Genomic DNA, 24,684 nt, shown 5'->3' with positions numbered 1-24,684 from the left:
TGCTCAGACCTGGGAGCCTGCTACTTCCTGTTCCCGTAGCCCCGCCCCTGCCCTGTGTTTCCCACTGCTCTCTCTTGTCAGCTCTGCGCTCCTGCGACAATATCTATCGGGTCCAGTGTTAGAGACGGGTGGCTGGGAATGGCTGGGCTCTGGGCCTGGTGCCAGCTCTGTTCCTGTTCTCCCTGCAGGACCCTGACCCGTGCAGGCATCAGACTGCTCCCAGCGGGAATGTGTCAACAGCTGCCTAGGCTCCGAATCCTGTGAGTGGCTCAGGACCGTTCTACAGTCGACACTGTATCCCTGTCCCTGTGGTAACATCCCTTTTGGGAGAGTGATCAACTTGGACTCCTGCTGAGAATCTAGGAGAGACTGTCCTCTCTTGTTCAAGATGAAGGTCTTTGGTCTCCCAAATTGGATCTGAGTGGTTTGAGACCGTCTGCTTCTCACTAGCTGTATTCATTTGGATTTATTCTTTAATGTCTCTGAATTTAAACCTCCTGTTTAAAATGAGAGTCAATTTGTGAGACCTGAAAACAGTCTGTGTTTAATGCACATACCACATAGTAGGGGCTCGACACCATTTAGACAAGAGACTTAATTGCACCTGGTATGAAGCTGCTTAAGTTGGCCCAGTTTTTCTTCCTACCTGGACTCTAACCTCAGTCTGAGACTGCTCCCTAGGGATCTTACAAGCAGCTCAAGATAGGTACATTAACATCTGCAGATGTGGGCTCCAGACCAATTGTCTACTAACTGGCAGTGTGTCTGTGGGCAGGTTGTGTGCTGAGGACCCAGGTCTTAAGTTCCCAGCCTAAGGCAAGGGTTGGGCCAGATGAGGGTTCCCAGCATTTCTTTTCTCTACTAGCTCCGTAAATGGTTAGCAGCACCGTTACCATGGGGACACTATTTCCATGAGTAGCATTGAGCATCTTGCTCAGCAATGCCCATATTTCCTACTGACTGGTTCAGCACCCTATGCCCCAGTGTTGGCCTCTCCCCTCATGTCCATATCCCTCACTTTGAACTGTTTTCCCTGGGATGCTCCCAGTGTCATGCAGGATAACATGTTCATATGGTAGCCCCATTCCTGCCCTTGCCTTCTACCCTCATATAGCCACTGTTTCCCTGAGCCGGGCTCTGTCTCTTCCCCAGGGAGCTGTCTCATAATCAGATTGAGGAGCTACCCAGCCTGCACAGGTGTCAGAAGTTGGAGGAAATGTAAGTTTGGGGTCGACCAAGGCCTAAGTCATGCAAGGGAGACTGGGCAGGTCTGAGAGAGGGGGCCAGGGCCTGAGCATGTTCTAACCCTTCTTTCTTTTCTTTCTTTTTTTTTTTCTTTTCTTTTTTTCGGAGCTGGGGACCGAACCCAGGGGCTTGCGCTTGCTAGGCAAGCGCCCCACCACTGAGCTAAATCCCCAACCCCCTAACCCTTCTTTCTTTTCAGTTTGTTGGACCCAGACGTAGGATTGGGGACTCAGAAAGGCTTGGGCATGTCTCCTAGGACTCACAGTAGATGACTTTACGAGGGACAGGTGCCCAAAGGAGTCTCAGGCTAGCTCTTTCTGAGTCAATAGCAACTATAAACTGTGTTGTGATTAAGCCAGTGGAGGGCCAGGGCCACCGTGGCGCTCTGTGTGAGACACAGCAGTCTTCAGAGGAACTGGTAGCAGCCTAGGTTTGGGGGCATGTTTTCCCATGTTTTGCTCATCAACATTCACACGTACATGTGTGCTCACAAATACAAAGATATGCGTGGTTACACATGAGCCTTACAAGGAAAAGCTCACTTTAAAATATCTCTGATCCCCATTGCCCATCTCCAGTTTCCTTAAACTACTATGCCGTCTGAGTTCTGTGTGGCTGCCCCCAATTCTAGGCAGGGCAATGCTTTATGGCGCCATGACAGGGAAGATATATCTGGGTTTGTCCGGTTTGTCTGAGTAACAATGACTTTGACATTGTTGGGGTCCAGGCTCTATCTCCTAGTCAGACAATAAGTCTACTAAACTCTGCTTCTCAATTCAATGCAGTCACTTGATTACCCAGGGGCTGGACAATGCCTGCTGCTAGGCTCGGATCTGTAGAACCCATCGCTGTCAGGGGAAAGTGGGGGGCACTTCATCTGGGCCAGGAGCCAGACCCGGTGGGAACCCTGGAAGCTGACTCCCTTTTGGGCCACAGGGATGGTTTTGTGGCTTTGTCTCCTGACCCACTTACCCAAGGCAACCGGATCCCCTTGTGTTCCCTTTAATTCTGGTGACTTCCGCGGGCTGCGCCTTTTTTCCTGTGCCAGGAGAAGTGGGGGGCTCTCCTTTCTTCCTTCCACTGCTTGAGGGGCGTGGATCAGAGCCAGAGTCTGGGCCTGCAGGCTCATCTAGTCTCTCTTGCTACTCTAGTGGCCTCCAGCATAACCGGATCTGGGAAATTGGTGCAGATACCTTCAGCCAGCTGAGTTCCTTGCAAGCTCTGTGAGTACCTGTAGCACCCAGGGGTGGGATCTGGAGGACCCCCGTGTCCCTGCCAACGTCATTTCCATAGCTCATGTGTCCACTTTAAATACTCATGACATGTATGTTTATTTCTTTTCCACAGTCCCTTCACACGCACGCACGCACATGCACACCACTTCCTCATTACCCAGGGAGTTCTGAGGCTCTGGAACCAACATGATGGTTCCATTCCAGAGCCTACAACCAGGTTGGGAACTAGGCAGCAGTAAGAACCTTCCCCCAAAGGCTTCAAGCCACTGCTGCCTGGGAAGGTCAGATGGAAAGTATGTGAGAACAAGCCCAAGATAGGCCCAGCATAGAGACAATGCCTTTCCTTTGTGTCCCTGCTCTCTCCTACTGCCTGCTTTCTGCTCGCAGAGATCTGAGTTGGAATGCCATCCGTGCCATTCACCCCGAGGCTTTCTCAACCCTTCGATCCTTGGTTAAGCTGTAAGTACTCCTTGGACTCTCTTCCAGAATGCCGAGGGTCGGGCAGGACTGTGGGCTGGTTGGTGATACAGGAGGGCCACCACCACTGAGCAGGGACTTGTACAAGTGTTTCACCATACATCACGGGGAGGTCTGAGAGGCCTTAATCAATCATTCTAACTGTATGTTTGACACACTGTGAGGCCTGGTAAACAGAAAGCCTGCTTCCTGCAAACCCTGAAATATCTGCTAACGTTCTGCAATGTTTTGGCAGCCTTGGTCCACATTGTGCCCCCTCCCCTCCCCTCTCCCCTGGCCCCTATATCCTCCACATTCACCAACAAAGAGGACATATGTGTCTGAACTTCTCAATTCAAGAGGATGATGGTTGATGGAGAACCAGGGTCTCAGAGAGCTGCAAGGCAGGAGGGACCCACGGGATCTTTAAGTCTACTAGGATTCAGGCAGAAAGTGTGCAGGGCTGGTGCATGGTCTTTGTGTCAGGCTGAAAAGAGCTTCTGACCTGGTTGCCGCATACTGTGTGGGACAGGTTACCAGCTATACACGGGTTCCTACCCAAGGAGGAGCTGGCACCCTCCCTGCCTGCCATGCTGTGTGTCCCAAAGGCATTCCCACCTACATGGAGACCTTTCTGACTAATACAAAGACTCCTCAAAGCCTCTGGCCTTGGTCATTATCCAGCCACAGACCTTTACAACACCGGTGACTTCTCCAAGGTCTAGGAGGAGAAGCCTACTTAAGGATCTGTCATGATTCCCATGTGCATGCAGTCCCCCTCCCTACTCTGTGGCTCTCTGGGCTCTGGGCCTTGGTCTTGTAAAATTCTCACCTCCATCTCCTCTCTATTTGCCATACTCTTGCCAGATAGGCAGGACAGATATTTTTATCCTTTGAAAGATGAGGCCATTGGAACTTGGGCAGATTTGTGGCTCTCTTTGGTTACACAGTGAGTTGGTGACAGCGCCAGGTTTCCTGCCTGCCAGTCCAGGACTGTTTCCACGACGCACAGTCTGTGGTCCTAGTGTTTGCCTTGGACTCCTGGCTTGGTCTAATAAAGTCTCCAGCAGAGGTTGTGTATATCCTCACCGCTGGCTACCAGGCGGTGTCTGCAAGGGGAGTGGATGATCCAATGCCTGCTTGGGGCTGGATGACCAGCTCTGTCCTACCCATCCGATCATTGGAGAGAAGCAAAGGGAATACGTGGGATATAGGCAAATAACAGAGGGGTCTCCCAGGGCAGTGAGCAATGGTTCCTAGATGGGACCCAGACACGGAAGCTACAGTTGTGGGGCTCTGTTACTTATAGATTAGGACAATTTGACATTCATTTAGGAGAGCCTCGTAGCTGTTACCCAAGGTTTATTGAATGAATCATTGGCTGAGGTAACAGAAGGGGTCTCTAGAAACCCCTAAGCCTCAGAGCACGTACTGTCCCACGTTTGTCTTCTGCTCTTTGCTCCTTTCCTCTGGCTTCATCCCAGGCACACTGGCCACACCCTCAACAAACCCCTCAACGGTCCCACGGACTGCCAATAACCCTGATCATCCACTGTCCTAGGGACCTGACTGACAACCAGCTGACCACACTGCCCCTGGCTGGGCTGGGAGGCCTGATGCACCTAAAGCTCAAGGGGAACTTGGCCCTGTCTCAGGCCTTCTCCAAGGACAGTTTCCCCAAACTGAGGTGAGAGCTTGGCTTGCCCTATGCTGGAGGAGGTGTGTACCAGACACCCTGAGAACAGAGAAACTGAAAAAGCCGCAGGGTCTCACCCTGAGAATAGCCTGGTAGCTTAGAGTTTGGCTCCACTGCTCTGTCAGCTAATCAGGGACATGACTCTCTTTCTTCTTATCTCCTCCACCCCCACCCCAACCACCAGTCTACGGGCCCTGGGGCCTGAGGGGAAGGGAGTGAGCTGAGCAGAGGTTCTTTAGCCCTCCCGATTCCTTGCCTCGTTCTCCACAGCCTGGAGATCCCATCCTCAAATAGGCATCGTCTGAGGCACAGAATCAGGGCAGAGCCCAGGGCACTGATGAGTGGAAAGCGAGCTGCACGGCCAGTCCCTGGTGCTAATGACATCCAGGCTCCCTCCATGAAGTGGCGGCAGCAGAGCAGCCTGTGTGGCCCAAGCCTTGTCTGCTGCAAGCTAATGAGATGCCCAAGGCATCTGTCCTCACCCTCAGAGGGCACAAAATGCAGTTCTGTTATGCCAGGAGCTGGGCAGGGGACAGGGTGTTGGTTTCACAGAAGACAAGGGTGAAGAGTCACTGGGGAAATTGTGACTTTTTTAAAAAAAAGAAAAGGAAGGAAGGAAGGAAGGAAATAGAGGCTGGAGAGATGGCTCCGTAGTTCAGAGCTCTGGCCGTGCAGTTATGATAATAGACGTTTAGATCACAGCACCTATATAATAAGCTGGTATCCCATACATGCCTCTAATCCCACCTCTGGGGAGTACGGAGACAGGAAGATGGCCTGAGTTTGCTGGCTTCTAGCTTAGCCAAGAAAACTGGCTGAGTTCAGGGAGAAACCTTTTCTCAATGAAATAGAGAGTAATGGAGGAGGGTGCTTGACACCCTCTTCTGGTCTCTGCTTGTGTGCATAGGAACATGTACATACACACACAGACTTAAAGAAAGCTAGCTGCTTTCTTTAGCTAGGTCTACAGATGTGGGAGGTAGGAGGAAGAAGATGAGCGGTTCGAGGTTATCCTTGGCTCTATATAGGTGAAGTCTGTGGCCAGTCTGGGTCACATGAGACCCTGTCTTGGAAGACAAAGAAAAGGATGGAGAGAGAGAGAGAAGAAAAGGAGAGGAGAGGAGGGAAGGGAAGACAAAGTAGGAAAAGGGAGAAAGAAAAAGAAAAAGACTCCATGTCCCCCTTCCCCAGGACTTGGTACCAAATGCAAGGGTCATGTGCCTGCCAGGCCAGTGTTCGCTTGTTGGGTCACATCCCAGCCTCTGCCTCCTTGTTGCCTCCTTAAATACTAGACAAGAGTTACGGCTGAGGAGGAGCAGAGTGCTCCGGGTTCTGTGTGACCTTGGGGAATCTGTTCCCACCTCAGAGCCTGCTGTGGTATTTCTGAATCACAGGCAGAAGGCTTCTCTCTCCCTCTCAGTCAAGCAATGATTTAAAGGAGACTACAACCTCTCCAGAGCGCTTTGGGATCGGGAATCAGGCTTCAAGACTCCCCTAAGGAAACATCTAGAGTTGTGGTTCTCTCAACCTGTGGTCTCCAACCCTTTTGGGGTGGAATGACCCCTTTACAGGGGTCAGCATTAGGAAGGTTGAGAGCCACTGCCCTAGAGGGAACGGGGGGGGCTCTGGGGTTGAAGACCATGTGCTGAGGGTATCCACACTAGGGTTTTAAATCCCAAACACACTAAGGCAGCCTCTCCCCGACTGTAGGATCCTGGAGGTGCCTTACGCCTACCAGTGCTGTGCCTATGGCCTCTGTGCCAACTTCTTCAAGACCTCTGGGCAGTGGCAGGCCGAGGACTTTCATGCAGAGGAAGAAGAGGCACCAAAGAGGCCCCTGGGTCTCCTTGCTGGACAAGCTGAGAACCACTGTGAGTGCCTGGGGACTCTGGGCTGCGGGCGTTGGGGACTGAGGAGAGGGCCCTAGAAGGTAGGTTTAGAGAAGTATGAGTGGGGATCCTTGTGACCTGGAAGGAAGCGTCCCACTGTCTGCACACTCAAGACACTTGTTAAAAACGAATGATCGTGGGGTTGGGAATTTACCTCAGTGGTAGAGCGCTTGCCTAGGAAGCGCAAGGCCCTGGGTTCGATCCCCAGCTCCGAAAAAAAGAACCAAAAAAACAAAAACAAAAACAAAAACAAAAACAAAAACAAAAACAAAAAAAAACCCGAATGATCGTGGGGTTGGGGATTTACCTCAGTGGTAGAGCGCTTGCCTAGCAAGCGCAAGGCCCTGGGTTCGGTCCCCAGCTCTGAAAAAAAGAAAAGAAAAACAAAAAAAACAAAAAAAAAAACGAATGATCATAAGGAGGGGGATGGGGATGTCAACACCTCCCCGGTGTTTGCAGCGCCCTCATGCAGCCCTCTCCGACTCTCCCTGTCCCATGGGTCACCACGTTGCCTTAGTGGCCACCCCTTGCAGCCCTTCACCCTTGGGTTGTTCTCAGAAGTCAGTGAATTAGCACAGCAGCTAATGATGATAGTATTAAATTAATTGAGCTAAACTTGTTTTCAGTGTGTGTGTGGGCTTATTCTGTGTACCAACTAGAATTCAATGGAACATTGCAAGGGAGTATTGCTCCCAGGGATGGGTGCCCTTTGCCTCCGTTCTTCCGGTGGGTTCAAGTGTGAAATTTAAATGTCCGCTGAGTACGTGGCCCTGCTGAGTGAACAGGTTGTCTTGAACCAGATATATCTACTTCTGGAAGAGTTGGGGTAAAGAGAAAGTTGGAAGTAGGTGGCGGGGGGAGGGCGTCTGAGGGGTTGTCTATAAAGTCTGTCTTGGGAGAAGGGAAAGAAGGGTGCTTTCCTCTCTCCAGGCCCTGTGTTCTCAACTGCAAGTACAGTTAGGATAGAGAAAGGAGTCCGGCCTGTTAAGATTTCATTTTCCATCTTGAACTTCTAGTATCTCAGAGAAGCTGAACAAGAAAAATTGAATCTAAATCTGGGTGTGGTGCTGCCACACACCAGGAATCCAGCAGGCCCAAGGGGAAGGCAGGAGGTTCAGGTGTTCAAAGTCAGCATCATCTCCATAACCAGGTTAATGCTAGTCTGGGCTACATGAGGCCCACTCACAGCATCTCATGCTGGTGTTACAGTGTAGACAGAACTCAGTCCAACCCCAATGATACCATATACACGTTTTAACCTGAGCTTAAGTTCCTTATCTTTCAGTAAAAACAGATAATACAGTTCTCAATGGGTGTGAGGCAAAATGCGCTAGTCAGTGGGGACAGTGCCATTATATAATCTAGAACACAGATTATGGAAGTCAAATCCTGTAGTGTCTGGGGATCTCTGAGAACATCCCTCCTAGTGAAGGGAAACAGAAGCATCTCCTAAAGAGGGTACAGACTCCAAGGAGGAGGAGGAAGAGGAGGAAGAGGAGGAAGAGGAAGAGGAGGAGGAGCCCGCTAACTAGCAGGGCCAGCAGACAGCTAGCCCCAGGGACAGTCCCGGATGTCTGCTGCGTAGTCCTTGGGGGAGTAATAGGGGGCTGGAAAGAGAAATGGAAATTTCCTTCCACAAGGTGAAACTTTCCGCTAGGCTTAGGTCTTGGAGAACCAGAGGCCTGTTGAGTTAGTGGGCTGCCTGCCGCCGCCTGTAATGGGAGCTGGGGGCAGGGCCCCCCACTTCCTGTGAAAGCAAAGGAGCAGAAAGAAAGCCAGGAGCTGCTGTTTCAGCCAGATTCGATTTCCTCTTCATTTGAAGAGTGGTTACTTAACACCTTGGCCGTGACTTTCCCAGCCTCAGACAGTCTGTAGGTCTCACCTCCTGTATTTCATTCATGCGTTTTGATTTCAAAGAGTCGCTGAAATCCTTTCTGGAGGGCATGGGCAGGTGGGGAATGAAAGGTAGAGAAGGAAGGAAATGCCAGGACTCTGTGGGTACACTCTGGCCTTCCACCTGCTCTGAAGTTGTCCAGGTCAAGTGCAGCACCATAATCTTCCAGTCCTCTGGGAAACTCTTAACAGATGTTTACGTGTGTAAGTGGGGAGAAAAGAGCTACATAGGAACCTGACTTTGTGAACCAAAGATAGGGAGAAGTCAAGCAAAGTCATCTACATATTCTCCTATGGTAGGGTGAACTGATGAGGCACTGTGACCTTCAGACATCAGCCTCAGTACAGAAACCAGTGGAATGTTTGTTGTGTGTGTGTGTGTGTATGTGTGTGTGTGTGTGTGTGTGTGTGTGTGTGTATACATTCATGTGTCTATGAGGGCCAGAGATTAATGCTCTATGTCTTCCTCTATTGCTTTCTGCCTCATTTTTAAGAGTAGGCCTTCCACTGACGCCAGAGATCATGGATTGGTTACACTGATTGGCCAGGGAGATACAGGGATCCTCCTATTCCCCTCAAGCCCAGCCCCCTCATCCGTGTGTCCCACCAGTGCTAGGGTGCAGATGCATGCCACCATGCCTGGCCTGAGGGTCTACACTCAATCAACTCTTAATGTTTGCTATTGAGAAAGGGTTCATGCAGCCCAGACTTACTTCACACTTGCTTTGTAGGTGAGAATGACCTTGAACTCCTGATCTTGTGCCTCTACCTAACAAATTCTGGAATCACAGGCATGTCCCACCATGCCTAGCATCAACATTTCCTCTTCTTCCTTCTCCCTCTCTCCCACCCTTCCTTTTCCCCTCCCTGCCTCCCTTTTCCTCCTCCTCTTCCCTTTCTCTTTCCCTCCCTCCCTCTTCCTCCTCCACCACCTCCTTTTTTTTTTTTTTTCCCTGTCTGTCCTTGAACTCTATCTCTAGACCAGAGTGGCCTTAAACTCAGAGAAATCCACCTGTCTCAGCCTCCTGAGTGCTGGGACTAAAGGTGTGTACCACCAACTCCCAGCTTCCAACATTCTTCCTCTTTTTTTTTTAAAAGATTTTTTACTGGATTTTTAAAATTTACATTTCAAATATTATTCCCTTTCCAGGTTTCCTGGACATAAGCCCCCTATCCCCTCCCCCACCCCCTCCCCTTTGTCTATAAAGGTGTTCCCCTCCCCAACCACCTCCCCCTTCCTGCCAACATTCTTCTTAATGTACAGTGTTCCTAACAGGACATGGAACTACGATAGGCTAGCTCAAGAAGGAACTATGTAATCGCTAACTCTCCTTATTAGAGCAGCCACACTCTGTGCAGCACTCATGGGCTAAAGATGAGTGGGCACAAGAAAATGCAGAATAGCAGAGAGTGGAATAATGTCCCTTGCAGAGAACTAGAAATATACAATATCCACAAGTGGAGAACATACTGGCGCCAAGAGTAGAAATAGCAGGGCTGTTGAGTGTGCAGGGTTGAACAGTTAGACATCAGCTTAAATAAAAGGCATTGCCTTTTGTCAGCTAATGACAGACACCAATACCCAGGACCCTAGACATCTTCTGTTTTCCCTTCTCAGATGACCTAGACCTGGATGAGCTCCAGATGGAGACAGAGGACTCAAAGCCACACCCCAGTGTCCAGTGCAGCCCTGTTCCAGGTGAGATGAGTGGCTGGGGAGCTGGGGACGGGACACCCATTTGCCTGGGTGAGAAGCCAGTTTAGCTTGTCTACAATCTATGTTGCATATATTTTCTTTGCCCAAAGCTCAGCCTGCTGGGGCGAGGGTCTCCTTGTGGAGAGGAGCTGGAGGTTTTTCCCTTGGGTGTCTACACAAGGGAAGAGTGGGTTTGGGAAAGGTCAAGAAGCTGTCACAATTCAGTCGGATCAAAGGTTATACATCTAGAAATAAGTTGTCCTTGTAGAAAAGAGGTGAGGAAGAATGTCTCGGTGTCATTGCTGGGGCTGCTGGGGCTGCTTTGTGAGCATGCCCTCAAACCACACACACACACACACACACACACACACACACACACACACACCACACACACACCTCTCTCTCTCTCTCTCTCTCTCTCTCTCTCACACACACACACACACACACACACACACACACACACACACACACACTCACAGGGCCAGGAGAAGCTCTGAGAGATCACCTTCATCCCAAGAAGAGTGAAATCTCTTTACTAATGTCTTCTAGGGTGGGAAACTCTAGTGTCTCTGGATAAGTCCTAAAGTACTTCCTTAGAGCCAGGGAAGTCTCCTCTGGAGTCTAACCTGGGGCCATAAGAGCTGTGTTGCTGGAAAGAAAGGGGAGGGGCTCTTTTTTCTCAATGCCACACAACCTAAGTTTTTTATTTGTCCAATTTTAAGTGAGAAGAGCCCCTTCCCTGTGTTTAAAATGTCAGCAGAGCCAGGTACGGTAGTGTGTGCCTTTAATCCCAGCACTCAGGACAGCGAGGCACATGGGTCTTTGAGTTTGAGGCCAGCCTGGTCTACATATCGAGTTCCAGGACAGCTAGAGCTACATAGTGAGAACCTGTTTCAAAAAAGCCAAACCAAAACAAGAAAACACCGACAGGCCATGCCAAAAGACAGCACAGTGCTTTGTGGGCCAAGAGCTGTTCAGAATAAACACAAAATTACAAATAGTTAGCTGTTTTTATTTCATCCCACCTTCATTTCCCAGATTTCCATACTTCTTTGCCCAGAAAGCTTTTAGTCTTGACCTTGCTTCATACCAGCTCTTAGCTCTTAGTGGCAAAGTACGCCCTCTAGTGGCGGATAGGGGAAAGAAGCGACGACATAATTTGTCAGGAAGCCATGCTTCAATAACGTTGCCTCAGGAATTTCATGTCTGAAAATCAGCAATCAACAAGGATGAGGTAAAAGAGAAAGGTTCTGGAAAACAAGGTCCAACTTGAACTTGCTTTTAAAATAGCTCACACAAATGGCCAATGAAATTGCTGCCCATCATATGATGGGGTAGTTATTTTACAGCCATTAAAAAAAAAAAGGTGTTTGAGGTTTCTGAGAAATCATGCAAAAGCTCAGTTTAAAGAGAATAAGATCCCACCTTATTTTAAATGTATATTAAAACCTTGAAGAAAATATGCCAAAATTAGGAGTTCTGTCTGAGAGCTGAAGCCATAGACAGTTTAAAATTTCAAATTTCCACCTATTATTTCATAATCAGAAAAGCGTGTTTAAAATAGCTCCCACAGAAATCTCTTAAATTCCCAAGCTTCCTAGCGATACATTGAAAAATAATTCTAAAGCCAAAGAAAATGAGGAAATAATATGTCCCAAAGTCACAAGGTGACTTAAGAATAGCATTGGGGAGGGAGATGGACAAACGCCAGAATCTTACCAATCTACTGTGGGGTCAAGTTGGAAAACTCCAGAAGTTCAAAGTATCTTTTTTTTGTTTTTGTTTTTGTTTTTAGTTAGGGTCTCACTATCCACTCAGGCTGGCCTCAAACTCATCCCTGTCCTGCCTCAGCTTCCTGCGTGTTGGGATTACCGATGCGAACTACTATACTCGGCAAAGTTTTCTATATTTCGATTACGCAGTCTGTCTTCCAAATACTGATTGCACGAAATGTACTCAAAGCAAGGGAGAACCAGCCGAAGTCTACTCAGGACTTCGCGAGCGTGGAAATGTCAACGATTGCTTGGGCAGAGTCACCACCAGAAAGTGGCTGACTCTGGACAGCTCCACATTCTGCCTTTGCATTTCTTCACTCCCATAGGACAGTTTGTTCCCTCCATCTCTCCAAATCTTGCTCCTTTAGGAAGACTTGAGTTTCTTAGCATTTCCTCAGGTCCGGGTTTGCACGAACCACGCATCTATTTCTGTGTATTTTCTTTGCAGTTTCCTCATAGTTTCTCCCCCTTATTTCCAGGAATTTTCTGAGCTTTCAAGTCTGCATTTCTGAGACAGAAAGTCTCTCCTGTTGGTCTCCTTTGCATTAGAAGTTGTCTGAACTTAGAGCCTGGATTTTGCCAGTGAGCTGGGTTCTGGCTGCCCTGGCTCTGGGCTTACATCTGCTCCTCTCTCTCTCACAGGCCCCTTCAAGCCCTGCGAGCACCTCTTTGAGAGCTGGGGCATCCGCCTTGCTGTGTGGGCCATCGTGCTGCTCTCGGTACTCTGTAACGGGCTGGTGCTGCTTACAGTCTTTGCTGGCGGGCCCAGCCCGTTGTCTCCGGTCAAGCTTGTGGTGGGTGCGATCGCTGGCGCCAACGCCCTAACGGGCATTTCCTGCGGCCTCCTGGCCTCAGTGGACGCCTTGACCTTCGGCCAGTTCGCGGAGTATGGAGCCCGCTGGGAGACCGGGCTAGGCTGCCAGGCTACGGGCTTCCTAGCCGTCCTGGGGTCGGAGGCGTCGGTGCTGCTGCTCACGCTGGCGGCCGTGCAGTGCAGCGTCTCTGTGACCTGCGTCCGGGCCTACGGGAAGGCGCCGTCGCCCGGTAGCGTCCGCGCAGGCGCACTGGGATGCTTGGCGCTGGCTGGGCTGGCCGCCGCGCTGCCGCTGGCCTCGGTGGGGGAGTATGGTGCCTCCCCGCTCTGCCTGCCCTACGCCCCTCCCGAGGGCCGCCCGGCCGCCCTAGGCTTCGCCGTAGCCCTGGTGATGATGAACTCGCTCTGCTTCCTCGTGGTGGCCGGTGCCTACATCAAGCTCTATTGCGACCTGCCTCGGGGTGACTTTGAGGCCGTGTGGGACTGCGCCATGGTGCGGCATGTGGCCTGGCTCATCTTTGCAGATGGCCTTCTCTACTGCCCCGTGGCCTTCCTCAGCTTTGCCTCCATGCTGGGCCTCTTCCCGGTCACCCCTGAGGCTGTCAAGTCGGTTCTTCTGGTGGTGTTGCCTCTGCCCGCCTGCCTGAACCCACTGCTCTACCTGCTCTTCAACCCTCACTTCCGGGAAGACCTTCGGAGGCTCTGGCCGAGCCCTCGGTCCCCAGGGCCTCTAGCTTATACTGCAGCCGGTGAGCTGGAGAAGAGCTCCTGCGACTCCACCCAAGCCCTGGTGGCTTTCTCTGATGTGGATCTTATTCTGGAAGCTTCTGAGGCTGGGCAGCCTCCTGGGCTAGAGACCTATGGCTTCCCTTCAGTGACCCTCATCTCCCGTCATCAGCCAGGGGCTACCAGGCTGGAGGGAAACCATTTTGTGGAGCCTGATGGAACCAAGTTAGGGAACCCACAACCTCCCATGAATGAAGAACTGCTGCTGAGGGCAGAGGGAGCCACACTGGCAGACTGTTCTGCAGGTGGAGCCCTCTGGCCCTCTGGCCCTCTCTTTGCCTCTCACTTGTAAATAACCCCCCCCCCAATTTGTCCTCCCTCCTCCCAATGATGGCTGCTTATAAAAGAAAGACAACTACAGCTCCGCAGCAGAATGGCCAACGCCCCTGGCTCCATTGTTCACCGTGGCCATAACAAGGTGTGCTTCCAGGTCTTGCTTTGTCTTGGCCTTCAGCTTCACGGTCACCCTGGGCCTTCCCTGTCCAATCCGAGTATGTATGACAGAGACCTGGGAAATTTACTTAGGAGAAAGGAGGAAAGCAAAAGACAGTGAAGGCTGTGGGAGGCTGACAGAGTTGCGACCAGTGAGTTACACAGTGAGCGGGGAGGCCTCACAGAGAAAGGCACTGGAAGGCAACTACCAAAGACATTGGAGTGTCCCGCCTACGGCGTGTGGATAGCATAGAAAACGTGTTCTGCGTCCCACCAATCTTGACCTATGCTGTGCCAAAGTGCTTCCAGTTAAGATACGCTTTGGCAGACATTGCATATTATGCCCCTTTCTTAGAGTCATGGGGTCATGTTAGTGTCTAAAAGGTCCTAAGAATTAGGACCTTTTGGCTTAATGATGACAGCAGTTAAACGTACTTATTTGATGATAGGTTTCTGTTTGCTTTTCATGGAACGCTTACAAATCTCTCGCAGAACTTAGCACGGTTTTCTCCCAGGGACCTCGTCTTAACACCGTGGAGTGCAACCCTATGACATCACAAGATGCCACCCTCTTCGAAAGCCCCTAAGAAGTCAAGCGTCAGAGGTGACTGGCATCATCCGGGACAGATTTTGCATTCTGCTCCTCTCCCACCCCACTTATCCTACTGGGGCAGACACCTGCAGAGCCTGCCTCAGTCCCACAGGTGGGGTGGGGAGAAAGAGATCCTTGTGCGTGCTCCCACCCCAACCCAACCCCAAGCAATAATGAAATTTCTGCCCTCAGCAAGACAGGATTCTAAGGTCCTGGCAAGATTTGCACTGCTCTATGGGCTTCCCCAACTCTTACGTTACCTTCATATGGTTTTACACTGTATGCATCTCACCGCGGCCCGGAACCTTTCTTCTCATCCCAATCCTGTTTGAGGGGACGGGGGGCAGGGACGGACAACCCAAGACAAGGGATATTTGTGCTGTGGGTATTGCATCTTATGGAGGGCTGTAGCTAACTGGGACTCCTGGGTGACCCCAACAGGCCTTTGATCCTCTGTCTCTCCCCGCTTGATCTTTCTTACCTTATGCTTCCCCAAGTGCAGCTGAGGGACTACACAGTGGCTCCCGCCCCACTCCAAACACAGGAAATCAATCTCAGGGAGAGGAGATAAGAAGTGAGGAGAAGCCAAGATTCAGCCAATAGATGGTAATTGCTCCTGGGACCGCCCCCCCAAGCATCATTTCCATAGGAAGGACTGAGTTTGGCTCCTGAAGCCCAGTGGAGTACCTTTCTCTGCCTGAATTCTGTTGTGATCCCTGGCCAAGTCCTCTTTCCAGAAACCCCACCTTTAAAACCAGCTGAGAAGGACCTTCTTCTCTATGTTTAATAGTTAACTTTCCATAGCTTAGCTTCCCTGCAGTCTCCCGAGTGCCCAGTTAAAATTCTGCCATAGGTCAAAAGTGGGGTTGAGAGGTGAGTCAGAGGCCATGCATGGAGCTCAGAACGTTTCTAAACCTCCTGTGATTCATTGAGTAGCCCCTAGACTCTAGAAGGCTCAGATGCCAAAAAGGGTGACTTTATAATTTCTTAGGGTCTTCTCATGGGATCGTTTTCAGAGTGGGCATTCACTAAATGATAGCAAGTTTATTAATTGTTTCCCAGTGCCTGATCTCTTTATTTCCCCAGGGCTTCCAACCAGAGCCCTTGGTTGAAAGTCTCCCACCCACCCCCCACCCTGAGACTTGGTGGTTTTCTGAGATTCCCCAGGGATGGCAAAATTGGCATTCTTACAGGGAGCCCTGACTTCTAGCACGTTACCTAGATTTTTTACCCTGCTCTCTCTGCCTATTTTACTATGGGATCACTGTTCTCTTTGGACTTAAGGAACCAGCCTTGAAGTAGAGTGAGGTGACCACGTGTTGGTGGTCGAAGAATATAGGCATTGTTCCTTAAAGAGATCTTCTATGAAGTCAGCCAGCCCCTTTGGGCTGCAAGCTTTAGCATGGCACAGTTGTCACCTTACTGCCTGCTAAGTCTGGATGTCAACCAAAGTTCAACTCTCTAATTAAAGAAGAGGCAAGGGAGAAGAGAGTTGAAGTGTCTTCCATAAACTTTTATCCAAAAATGTCTAGCCAGGAATGGTGGTGCACACCAATAATCCCAACATGTGGGATGTGGAGGCAGGAAGATGGATGGTAAGGGGCATCCTCAGCTACATAATGAGTTTGAGGCTAGACTAGGCTAGACTCTGTCTCAAAAAAAAAAAAAAAAAACCAAATCAGGCAAACAAACAAAACACCGAAATACTAGTTCATATACCTTTACCCCAATAAGATTGAGTAGTAAACTTTCTTTGTGTTTTATTTTGGGTCAAGTTTCTAGCAAGTCAGAACGCCATTCCTTTGGTTATCTCCTTTGTAATCAGTTGAAGACCACGTGTCTTCTTCTAAGCAAATTTCTGGGTCTCTGTTCTACATATTTGGATCTGACAAGAAAGACTACAAGTCTTTGACTGATCATGGGATGAAAATTTGAACTGTTCAGAGCACCTAAGTCCTCTGTCGTTATCATTAACAAAATCTTCCCAAATAGCGGCCAAGGAAAAGAATCCACTCCAGGGGCTAAGATGGCGGTGGTGGAAAGGCCAGGACGTGTGTGTCCCAGCTTGAGCTCTGTGTGCTGTGCCATTAGGTAGTGCCCAGCGCTATCTTCTCTTAGAAGAGAACTCACAGCGGGTCACGGATTGTCAAGTATCTCATCAAAATGAAAAACCAAAAACAAATGTAGAGCTAACATTGGGAGACTGTTATGCGTTGACTGAGCTTCTTACGGGCCCGACCCTCCCTCCTTACCTCCTCTCCTAGTCCTTTGGGCTCACTTTTCCAGGAAGAGTAAAGGCTTACAAAGTAAAGTAGGAGGAGAAGGAAGCGCTGGCAATGGGCAGTAGGCTCTTGGAGCGAGGATGGAAGAGGTATTAGGAACCCCATTGGTCCTTGCCCCAGTCCCTACGACTACCTCTGCTCTTGGTTACCAAGTTCTCCTACCTATGACTTACCACCTCCACACCCTTTCTGGGTTCCAGTCCCATGCCCCGCCCCACCCCCCAGCCATGTGAACTATAAAAATTGTCAAGATGTAAATATCTGGTTCTTCTGTATAATAAAGCACCTATGAAGTACCACTTGTGTCCTGCTCCTTTAGCTGTCCCCGAGGGAACCATGGGTGTGATGGATGTGGGATGACTTTGAGGGAGGGAGATGTGGTCAGAGGGCCAAACTCATTCTTCTCCCCTTCTAGGTTCTGGGGCATTCAGACCATAGCCAAGGAGGCACTGGGTTGATAACTTGGAGGAATCAAAACCAGTTTTGGTCATCCATGCTGAAGTGTCCTTTGTATACGCTGGGCCAGACAGTCTAAAGAGACCTGTGAACAGCTTAGGTTTTCTGTGTCTCAGATCTTGAAGCCTTGCCAGACCCAAGCCTCCTCTTGAGGTTTCCATCAAAGAATCAGCTTGTTTTCTTTTCATTGCATAAACTTACCACCTACGTCCTCCTTCTTCCTTCCCTGAAGTGATGACACTCCCAAGGAAATGGGGAAGGCAAAGTGATAAAGATTCACAGAACCCTGCAATCATGGGACATGACACAAACCAAAGTTATCCCAGAAGAGGAACCTCAATTGAGAAAATGGCTCCATCAGATTGCCTGCAGACGAACTGTAGGGCATTTATTTTTGATTAATGATTGATGTGGGAGGGCCACCCCTACTTGGGAGCTGTACCACCACTGGGCAGGTGGTCCTGCGTTTCTCTTACAAAAGTAGGCTGAGTGAGTTATGGGAGTAAGCTAGTAAGCAGTGTTCCTCTATGGTCTCTGCTTCAGTTCCTGCCTCCAGTTTCCTGCCCTGACTTCTTTTCAAGATGGACTGAAAGCTGTATGCTGAAATAAACCCTTCCCTCCCATGCTGGTTTTGATCAGTGTTTTATCTCAGCATTAGAAAGCAAACTAAGACATGGACCTAGTGCCAGAAGCCCTTCCCCCTCTCCTCCCATTTACCTCTTCTTCTATCCCTACACTTAAATATTTTTCCAACATACTTTTTTTTAGCCAATGCATAATCTTGCTTCCCTTTTGAGAGACAGATGATGTCTTCACAAACACCCGAGCTCTGCTCATTTTGAATGGAATATTCCAAACTCCTCATCCTTCTGGCTCAATTACAGGGGAACCTATTTTCTCAGCCTTGTTAGACTTGGTTAAGAGGAAAAACGTGTGGTTGACTCCAGTAAATGTGTTCAGAATCTGAGCATCCAAGCAAAGCAAAGACCAGAGAGTCCTGGTGTGGTGGGGTTTTTATCTAAAAGCAGGGACTGTTCTGGTTGAGACAGCTCAGTGGGATTCTGGTATTAGTCACTCATGCCCACCACGAGCGTGCTCTGCTGTTTTCTGTGGGCCTGTTTTTATGTCTATCTGCTTTGCAACCACAACCAACTGCTCCCTTCCTGCTGTCTTTTGTTTAAAAGCTTTAATCTAATTTTTGAACACGTATTACATTGACATGGCTCGCATAGCAGAGGTTAAGTCTGTCTCCCCTGTCTGTTCCCTCTCTGTTCTTCTCTGTTCCACTTCTAAGCCTTCACTGGTTCCCAGTATTGACACTGTCTCATCCTTCAAGAATGGGCATGCAGAATGCACACACATGAACATGCACACACAGAGACATGAGTGTGTGCACTCGTATGCTCGTGCAAACACACACACATACACACACACCACACACCACACACACCACACACAAACACACCACACCACACACACACACCACACAAACCACACACCACACACATACACATACACACACACACACCACACACCACACACACACACACGCACACACAGAGACATGAGTGTGTGCACTCATATGCTCATGCAAACAAACACACACACACCACACAAACCACACACCACACACACACACACCACACACCACACCACACACAAACACACACACATACACACACACAGACACACACACACACACACGTAGGCTTGTTTTCTTTTTTTTTCTGAGAGTCTCATTATAGCACACCTTGGTTTTGAACTTGCTGTGTTTAGCAGAGGATAATTCTCCTGTGGTTACCTCCCCAGTACCAGAATTAAGGACACATTCTCCATATTCATGCAGTGCTGGGGATCAAACCCTGAGCAGTGTGCCTGCTCAGCTAACATTCTACCAACTGAGCTCCAGTCCTAGTTATTGGGTCCCCCCACCTTTTTTTTTTTTTTTTTTAAATACTGGTAATTGAACCGTGGCCCTCTGCTTGCTGGGCAAATATCTACTATTTGGTCAGATTCCTAACTCAGAGTTTTTATAATCCATATTTAAAAAAACATATGTATTTGGGTTTTGGGGGGGGTGCAGCATACCACAAGAAAGCTTCTGCTTTTTAAAAAGTCAATTATAGTTCAGATATCAATATAAAGCCTTTTTATTTTTCCATAGCATTTTATATCCTTTCTGTGTTGGTTAGTTTTTTTTTTAATTTATTTTTGTCTTTGTCAACTTGACCCAAGTTAGGATCATCTGGGAAAAGGGAGCCTCAATTTGTCAGTTGAGAAAATGTTTGCATAATATTGGCCACTACAGGTCAATAAACTACCCCTGTAAGGGCATTTTCTTATTTAATGATTGATGAGGGAAGCACCCATCCCACCATGGGGTTGTAGAAAGCTAGTGGAGGGCTGAAGAGATGGCTCATTGGTTAAGTATACTGACTGCTCTTTCATCGGACCTGGGTTCAATTCCCAGCACTCATATGATAGCTTACAACCATCTGTAACTCCAGTTCCAAGGAATCTGAAACCCTCTTTTGGCTTCTGTGGGCACCAGGCAAACACACGGTACAAGATATAAATAATGTGTGTGTGTTTGTGTGTGTGTGTGTGTGTGTGTGTGTGTGAGAGAGAGAGAGAGAGAGAGACAGAGAGAGAGACAGAGACAGAGAGACAGAGACAGAGAGACAGAGACAGAGAAACAGAGAGAGACAGAGAAATCTGAGCAAGACAGACAGAGACAGAGAGACAGAGACAGAAATCTGAGCAAGCCATAGAGAGCAAACCAGTAGGAAATATTTTCCCATGGTCTCTACATCAGTTCCTTCCTCCAGGTTCCTGTCTTGCTTGAGTTCCTACCTTGACCTCCCTCAATGATAGAATATGATTGGGACATGCAAGCCAAACAAACCTTTGTTGCTTTTAGTCGGTGTCTTATCACAGCAATAGAAAACAGACTAAGACAGAAATGGTACCAGGGCCGTGGGCTATCACTGTGACAGCCTTTGGTACCAGGACCATGGACTATCACTGTGACATCCTTGGTCATACTGTTTTGGAAGGATTGTGGAAATGGTTACTACTGTGGTCTGGAAAAACCATTGAGTGCTCAGAGCATAATGAGCTATTGTGGGAACTTAGACAACAAGGATGCTGAGAGCCATGCAGATGGGGAGGCCAGGACTGGGACATTTCAGAGGGATGAAAAGACTCTCTTGGGGTTGTTTGTGTATGTAAGTGAACCTTTGCTTTGCTGGGACTGTCAGGGCCAGCCAGGGTTGAAAACTTATCCGGGATTAAGAAGAGAATAGTGGGGTTGGGTATTTAGCTCAGTGGTAGAGCGCTTGCCTAGCAAGCGCAAGGCCCTGGGTTCGGTCCCCAGCTCTGAAAAAAAAGAAAAAAAAAAGAGAGAGAGAGAGAATAGCATCACTGAAGTGACATTTTCTGGGACTATGTCTTCAGAGTCAGACAGAAGCTGTGGTGCAAAGGGGTCCAATTCTGCATCCCATGCTGGCAGCTAGGAGTATCCTAGGTGGTCCTGGTTTTGAGAGCACGAAGGGGTCATAGAGAGCAGCCGAGGCGTGGCACTGTGAGAGGCTACTGGGAAAGGTGTAGCCTCATTTGGAGTAGAAACCCCAGGATTGAAAGGGCATGGAGGAAAGCTGGAGCTTGGCACCGTGAGGCGAGGTCAGAATCTCTGAAGAGAGCCCATTGGCCTCATTCACTGTATCCTCAGTTCTTTCTTACAGGATCAACCAGAGAGAAATGCTTGGTAACTTTCTGTTGAGGGGAGGACAAAGTAAGTTGGAAGCATGTGGTGTATGGATGTAAACCAGCACTTGGGACATACAAGGCAGGAGGATCAGGAGTCTGCCTGGGCTATATGAGACCATGTCTTAGAGAAATTTTTCTAGCCAGATTAACATAACTAAATACATCCTTAAAGATTGTTCCTCAATTTGGCCAGAAGATACAGAGAAGACAGAACAACAGAAAACTTTATGTCTGAACTAATTCATTTGTAATTTTTCTTAGTGTATCTGAGTACACTGTTGCTGTCTTCAGACACACCAGAAGAGGGCATCAGATCTCATCACAGATGGTTGTGAACCAGCATGTGGTTGCTGGGATTTGAACTCAGGATCTCTGGAAGAGCAGCCAGTGCTCTTAACTGCTGAGTCGTCTCTCCAGACCCCTTTATAATCTTCTACCCTCCTTTTCCCCATTTCTTTTTGGTTGGTGTGTGTGTGTGTGTGTGTGTGTGTGTGTGTGTGTGTGTGTGTGTGTGTTTGTGTGTGTACACGGATTATATGGAGGTCAGAGGATGAAAGGGACTCAGTTCTCTCCTTCCATCATACGGGTCCTGGGAATCGAACTCAGTTGTCAGGCTTGGTGACACATGACTTCACCTACTGAGCCATGCTGCCGCTCCTATGTTCTTATACTCTTGTCTGAGTTAGTGCTGTCTCTAAAAACCGTCACTGTCCATTTTCCAGGTCTGTGTTGTGATCTTTGGGTTTATAGGATGGTGTGAGGGGCTGAAGATGGCTTAAAGGTTAAAAGCCCTTGATATTCTTACCAAGGACTCAGGTTCCATTCCCAGCACAACCATGACACCTCACAAATCGCCCACGATTTCAGTTCCCAGGGATTCAATGCCTCCCTCTGGCTTGTCTGACTCTTCTCTCCTGGCTATCATGATTGAAATGATGCTGTTCTAGTTACCCCTGTTTTAGAGTAGATGTTTCCTGCCCAGTAACCATTTCCTTCCTTCTGGAAACAATTTCCTCCAGGAAGTCCTCCCCCCCCCCCCCCAGTATGTGGTTGGATTCACTCCAGGTTTCATGGGTGGGAATGTGATCCGGACCTTCTCAGTGTTATCTTTAGCCTCACTGATTGGCCAAAAGAAGGGCTCACAACCAAGTTTTGTAGTAAGATCTGATCCAAGAACTTTGGAGTGATAAGAAGTTCTGTCCCTGGAGCTGCGGGCCTGGGAGGCTGCACAGGCACTGGAGGGACTGGGCTCCTGGAGAACAATGGGTCCTGACAGAAACACTGGAACTTCTGTACTAGCCACGCCTAAAAACACTCCTGGACTTCACGGGCAGTGAGCCAATGCTGTTTGTCTGCATGTGTGGGGATTTTTGGTACTTGCATGGCAAGATGTCCAAGAGTTTCCTTTAACAAGTCCCACCTGTCAGCTCCTACCCAAGCCTAGTAAAGGTGAACGCCTTTGTCTTAGCAACCAACCATAGGGTAGTAGAAAGCATCTACTGGAGTTTTGGTGGTCATAGAGGATTCTCACGACAGTCAGGATAAGCTACTGTCTTAGTCAGGGTCGCTATTGCTGCAATGAAATACCACGACTGAACCAAGATAGAGAGAAAACTCTATTTGGCTTACACTTCCACATTGTAGTCCATTGTTGAAGGAAATCAAACAGGGCAAGAACTTGGAAGCTGAGTTGCTTACTGGCTTGCTCCTCATAGCTTGCTCAGCTTGCTTTCTTACAGGACTACCACCCTAGGGGTGGCACCATCCCCAGTGGTGGGCTGAGCCCCTCCCACGTCAATTACTAACTAAGAAAATGCCCAACAGCCTTGCCTGCAGCCTGACCTTACGGAAGCATGTTCTCAATTGAGGCTCCCTCACCTCTGATGACTAGCTTGTCAAGAGGACATAAACAAGCCAGGACAGCTATCATGTGAACATGGGGCTGGGTGGGAACCCCTAAGGAGTAGCTTAAGGCTAGAGGATGCTGAAGGAGGAGGCAGGGGAGAGTGGAAAGAGCAGTTGAGAAGGTAGTCAAAGCCACTGGGCGCTGCCGTTTGGAGTTTGCAGTTAGTGCCAGAGCTGTACAACTGCTTGCTGAATGTTAGCCTCAGGAGAAGTGCAGGGAGCAGCCACTGTCCTTAGGTTTTTCTTAACCTCGCTCAGTTGCATTATCAGTAAAATGAGAACGATAGTAGGGAAATGCTGCAGGTTATTGGAGAGATCAAAGGTTTTTTTTTTTTTTTTTTTTTTTTTGGTTCTTTTTTTCCCCGGAGCTGGGGACCGAACCCAGGGCCTTGCGCTTCCTAGGCAAGCGCTCTACCACTGAGCTAAATCCCCAACCCCCAAAGGTTTTTTTTTTTTTTTAATGTAAAGAGTTAGAACCTGGCAGTGACTCTGTTTAGTAGAAACCTGGAGATGGAGAGAACTCAACCCCTAAGTGCTTTTGGTGGGAGGTCTGAGAAATTCCTCTGAGAGGAGCCGCTTGTCCAGATTAAATAATTCCAGGATCCTGGGTAAAGAAGCCCGGTGATGATAGGGAAGGGATGGGCTAGTGGGATGTAATGTCAGGAAAATAAGGACATAAAAGGTAAAGTCCCAGCGTAGACTGGGAAGGATGCAAGACACTAGATAGACTGTCATGTCTGATATAAACTACTTGTTAGAGGGATGGCCACTCTGGGGGGGGGGGGTAAGAGGGGATGGCAGGAGGCAGGGGTGACACTTGCTAAGCAGCAAAGTGGAATGTTGTTTCTATGCATAGCCTGTGTTGACCATTGCTCCGCCTCTCCTGGGTTTCCATGGCAGCCCTGCTCAGGCCTGGATCGCAAGCTGCCAGCAGCCAGTTAGCCTGGCTAAACCACACCCCCGTCTGTCAATCCCTTCTTTAGACTACCCCAACCTAAACAAGACAACCTGGGCAGGGGGCACACTGATGGAAAAATACACACTTGGCTGGAAAAGGAACTTTATTTGTATGTGTTGAATTCCCGAAGGATAAATAGCTCGTCCTAGCCTCAGCTGCCTGCCCACAAGGTGGGTGGTAAAATCTGTTCTTATTTAGATAGCTTTCGGGGAGAGGTGAAGTGGGGGACTGGGTGGGGGGCGGGAGGGGAGGGGAAACTTGGAATCTGCAGTGTTTATATGATCAGTCATGGATGTCATCTCTCCTCCTTAATTAGGGGTTTGAAGTTAAAAAACACAGCTCAGTTTTGTTGTCCCAGGAACAAAGCAGACTGGCAAGTAGGCCATGGGAGCTCCCCAGGGCTCACCTATGCTTGGATCACTGTCTCCATGCCCCTGCAAGTACTGTACAAGTGTCAGCCATGCTGGGCCCCATGCAGGATGCTCTACAAGCATCACTTCATTCCATGCTCACAACAGTCTCTGAGTTCCACAAGGTGGCTATTTTACACAGGTGAAAAGCCAGAAGGAAGGTGTACTTGATAATACTTAAAATCCTGGCCCAGGGACTCCTCTCTGCCTTAGATTGTTTTCAGATGAAACACGCGCACAGCCTTTATATTTAATAGGCCTTAGGCTGCACAGTATCTGGGCAGCTGTCCACCCTCCATGCTGTCAGAATCTACTTTCCTATCAATATTTCCTATCGAGAACCCTGAGTTCTTATTTATTATGTTATTATGGGTTGCTCTTAACTCCAATTGGCCA

At 48.9% G+C, this 24,684-nt stretch overlaps 1 protein-coding gene across 2 annotated transcripts in view; it reads left to right on the top strand.

Moving 5' to 3' along the window:
* The window catches only part of Lgr6 (leucine-rich repeat-containing G protein-coupled receptor 6), a 119,587-nt gene extending 102,499 nt beyond the window's left edge, over positions 1-17,088 (top strand). Inside the window, 8 exon segments of one of the 2 annotated variants that reach the window (NM_001427357.2) lie at positions 189-260; positions 1,153-1,218; positions 2,397-2,468; positions 2,868-2,939; positions 4,498-4,623; positions 6,343-6,503; positions 10,033-10,113; positions 12,528-17,088. In NM_001427357.2, the coding sequence (NP_001414286.1) occupies positions 189-260; positions 1,153-1,218; positions 2,397-2,468; positions 2,868-2,939; positions 4,498-4,623; positions 6,343-6,503; positions 10,033-10,113; positions 12,528-13,777 (1,900 nt within the window). In that variant the 3' untranslated portion in view covers positions 13,778-17,088. 2 annotated transcript variants of the gene reach the window in all.
* Positions 17,089-24,684: the final 7,596 nt, after the last annotated feature.

The sequence above is a fragment of the Rattus norvegicus genome, chromosome 13, assembly GCF_021556685.1.
Source record: "Rattus norvegicus strain SHRSP/BbbUtx chromosome 13, alternate assembly SHRSP_T2T, whole genome shotgun sequence".
NCBI lineage: Eukaryota > Metazoa > Chordata > Mammalia > Rodentia > Muridae > Rattus > Rattus norvegicus.
Note: the sequence above shows the minus strand (reverse complement) of the source record. Positions and strands in the feature narration are given on the sequence as shown.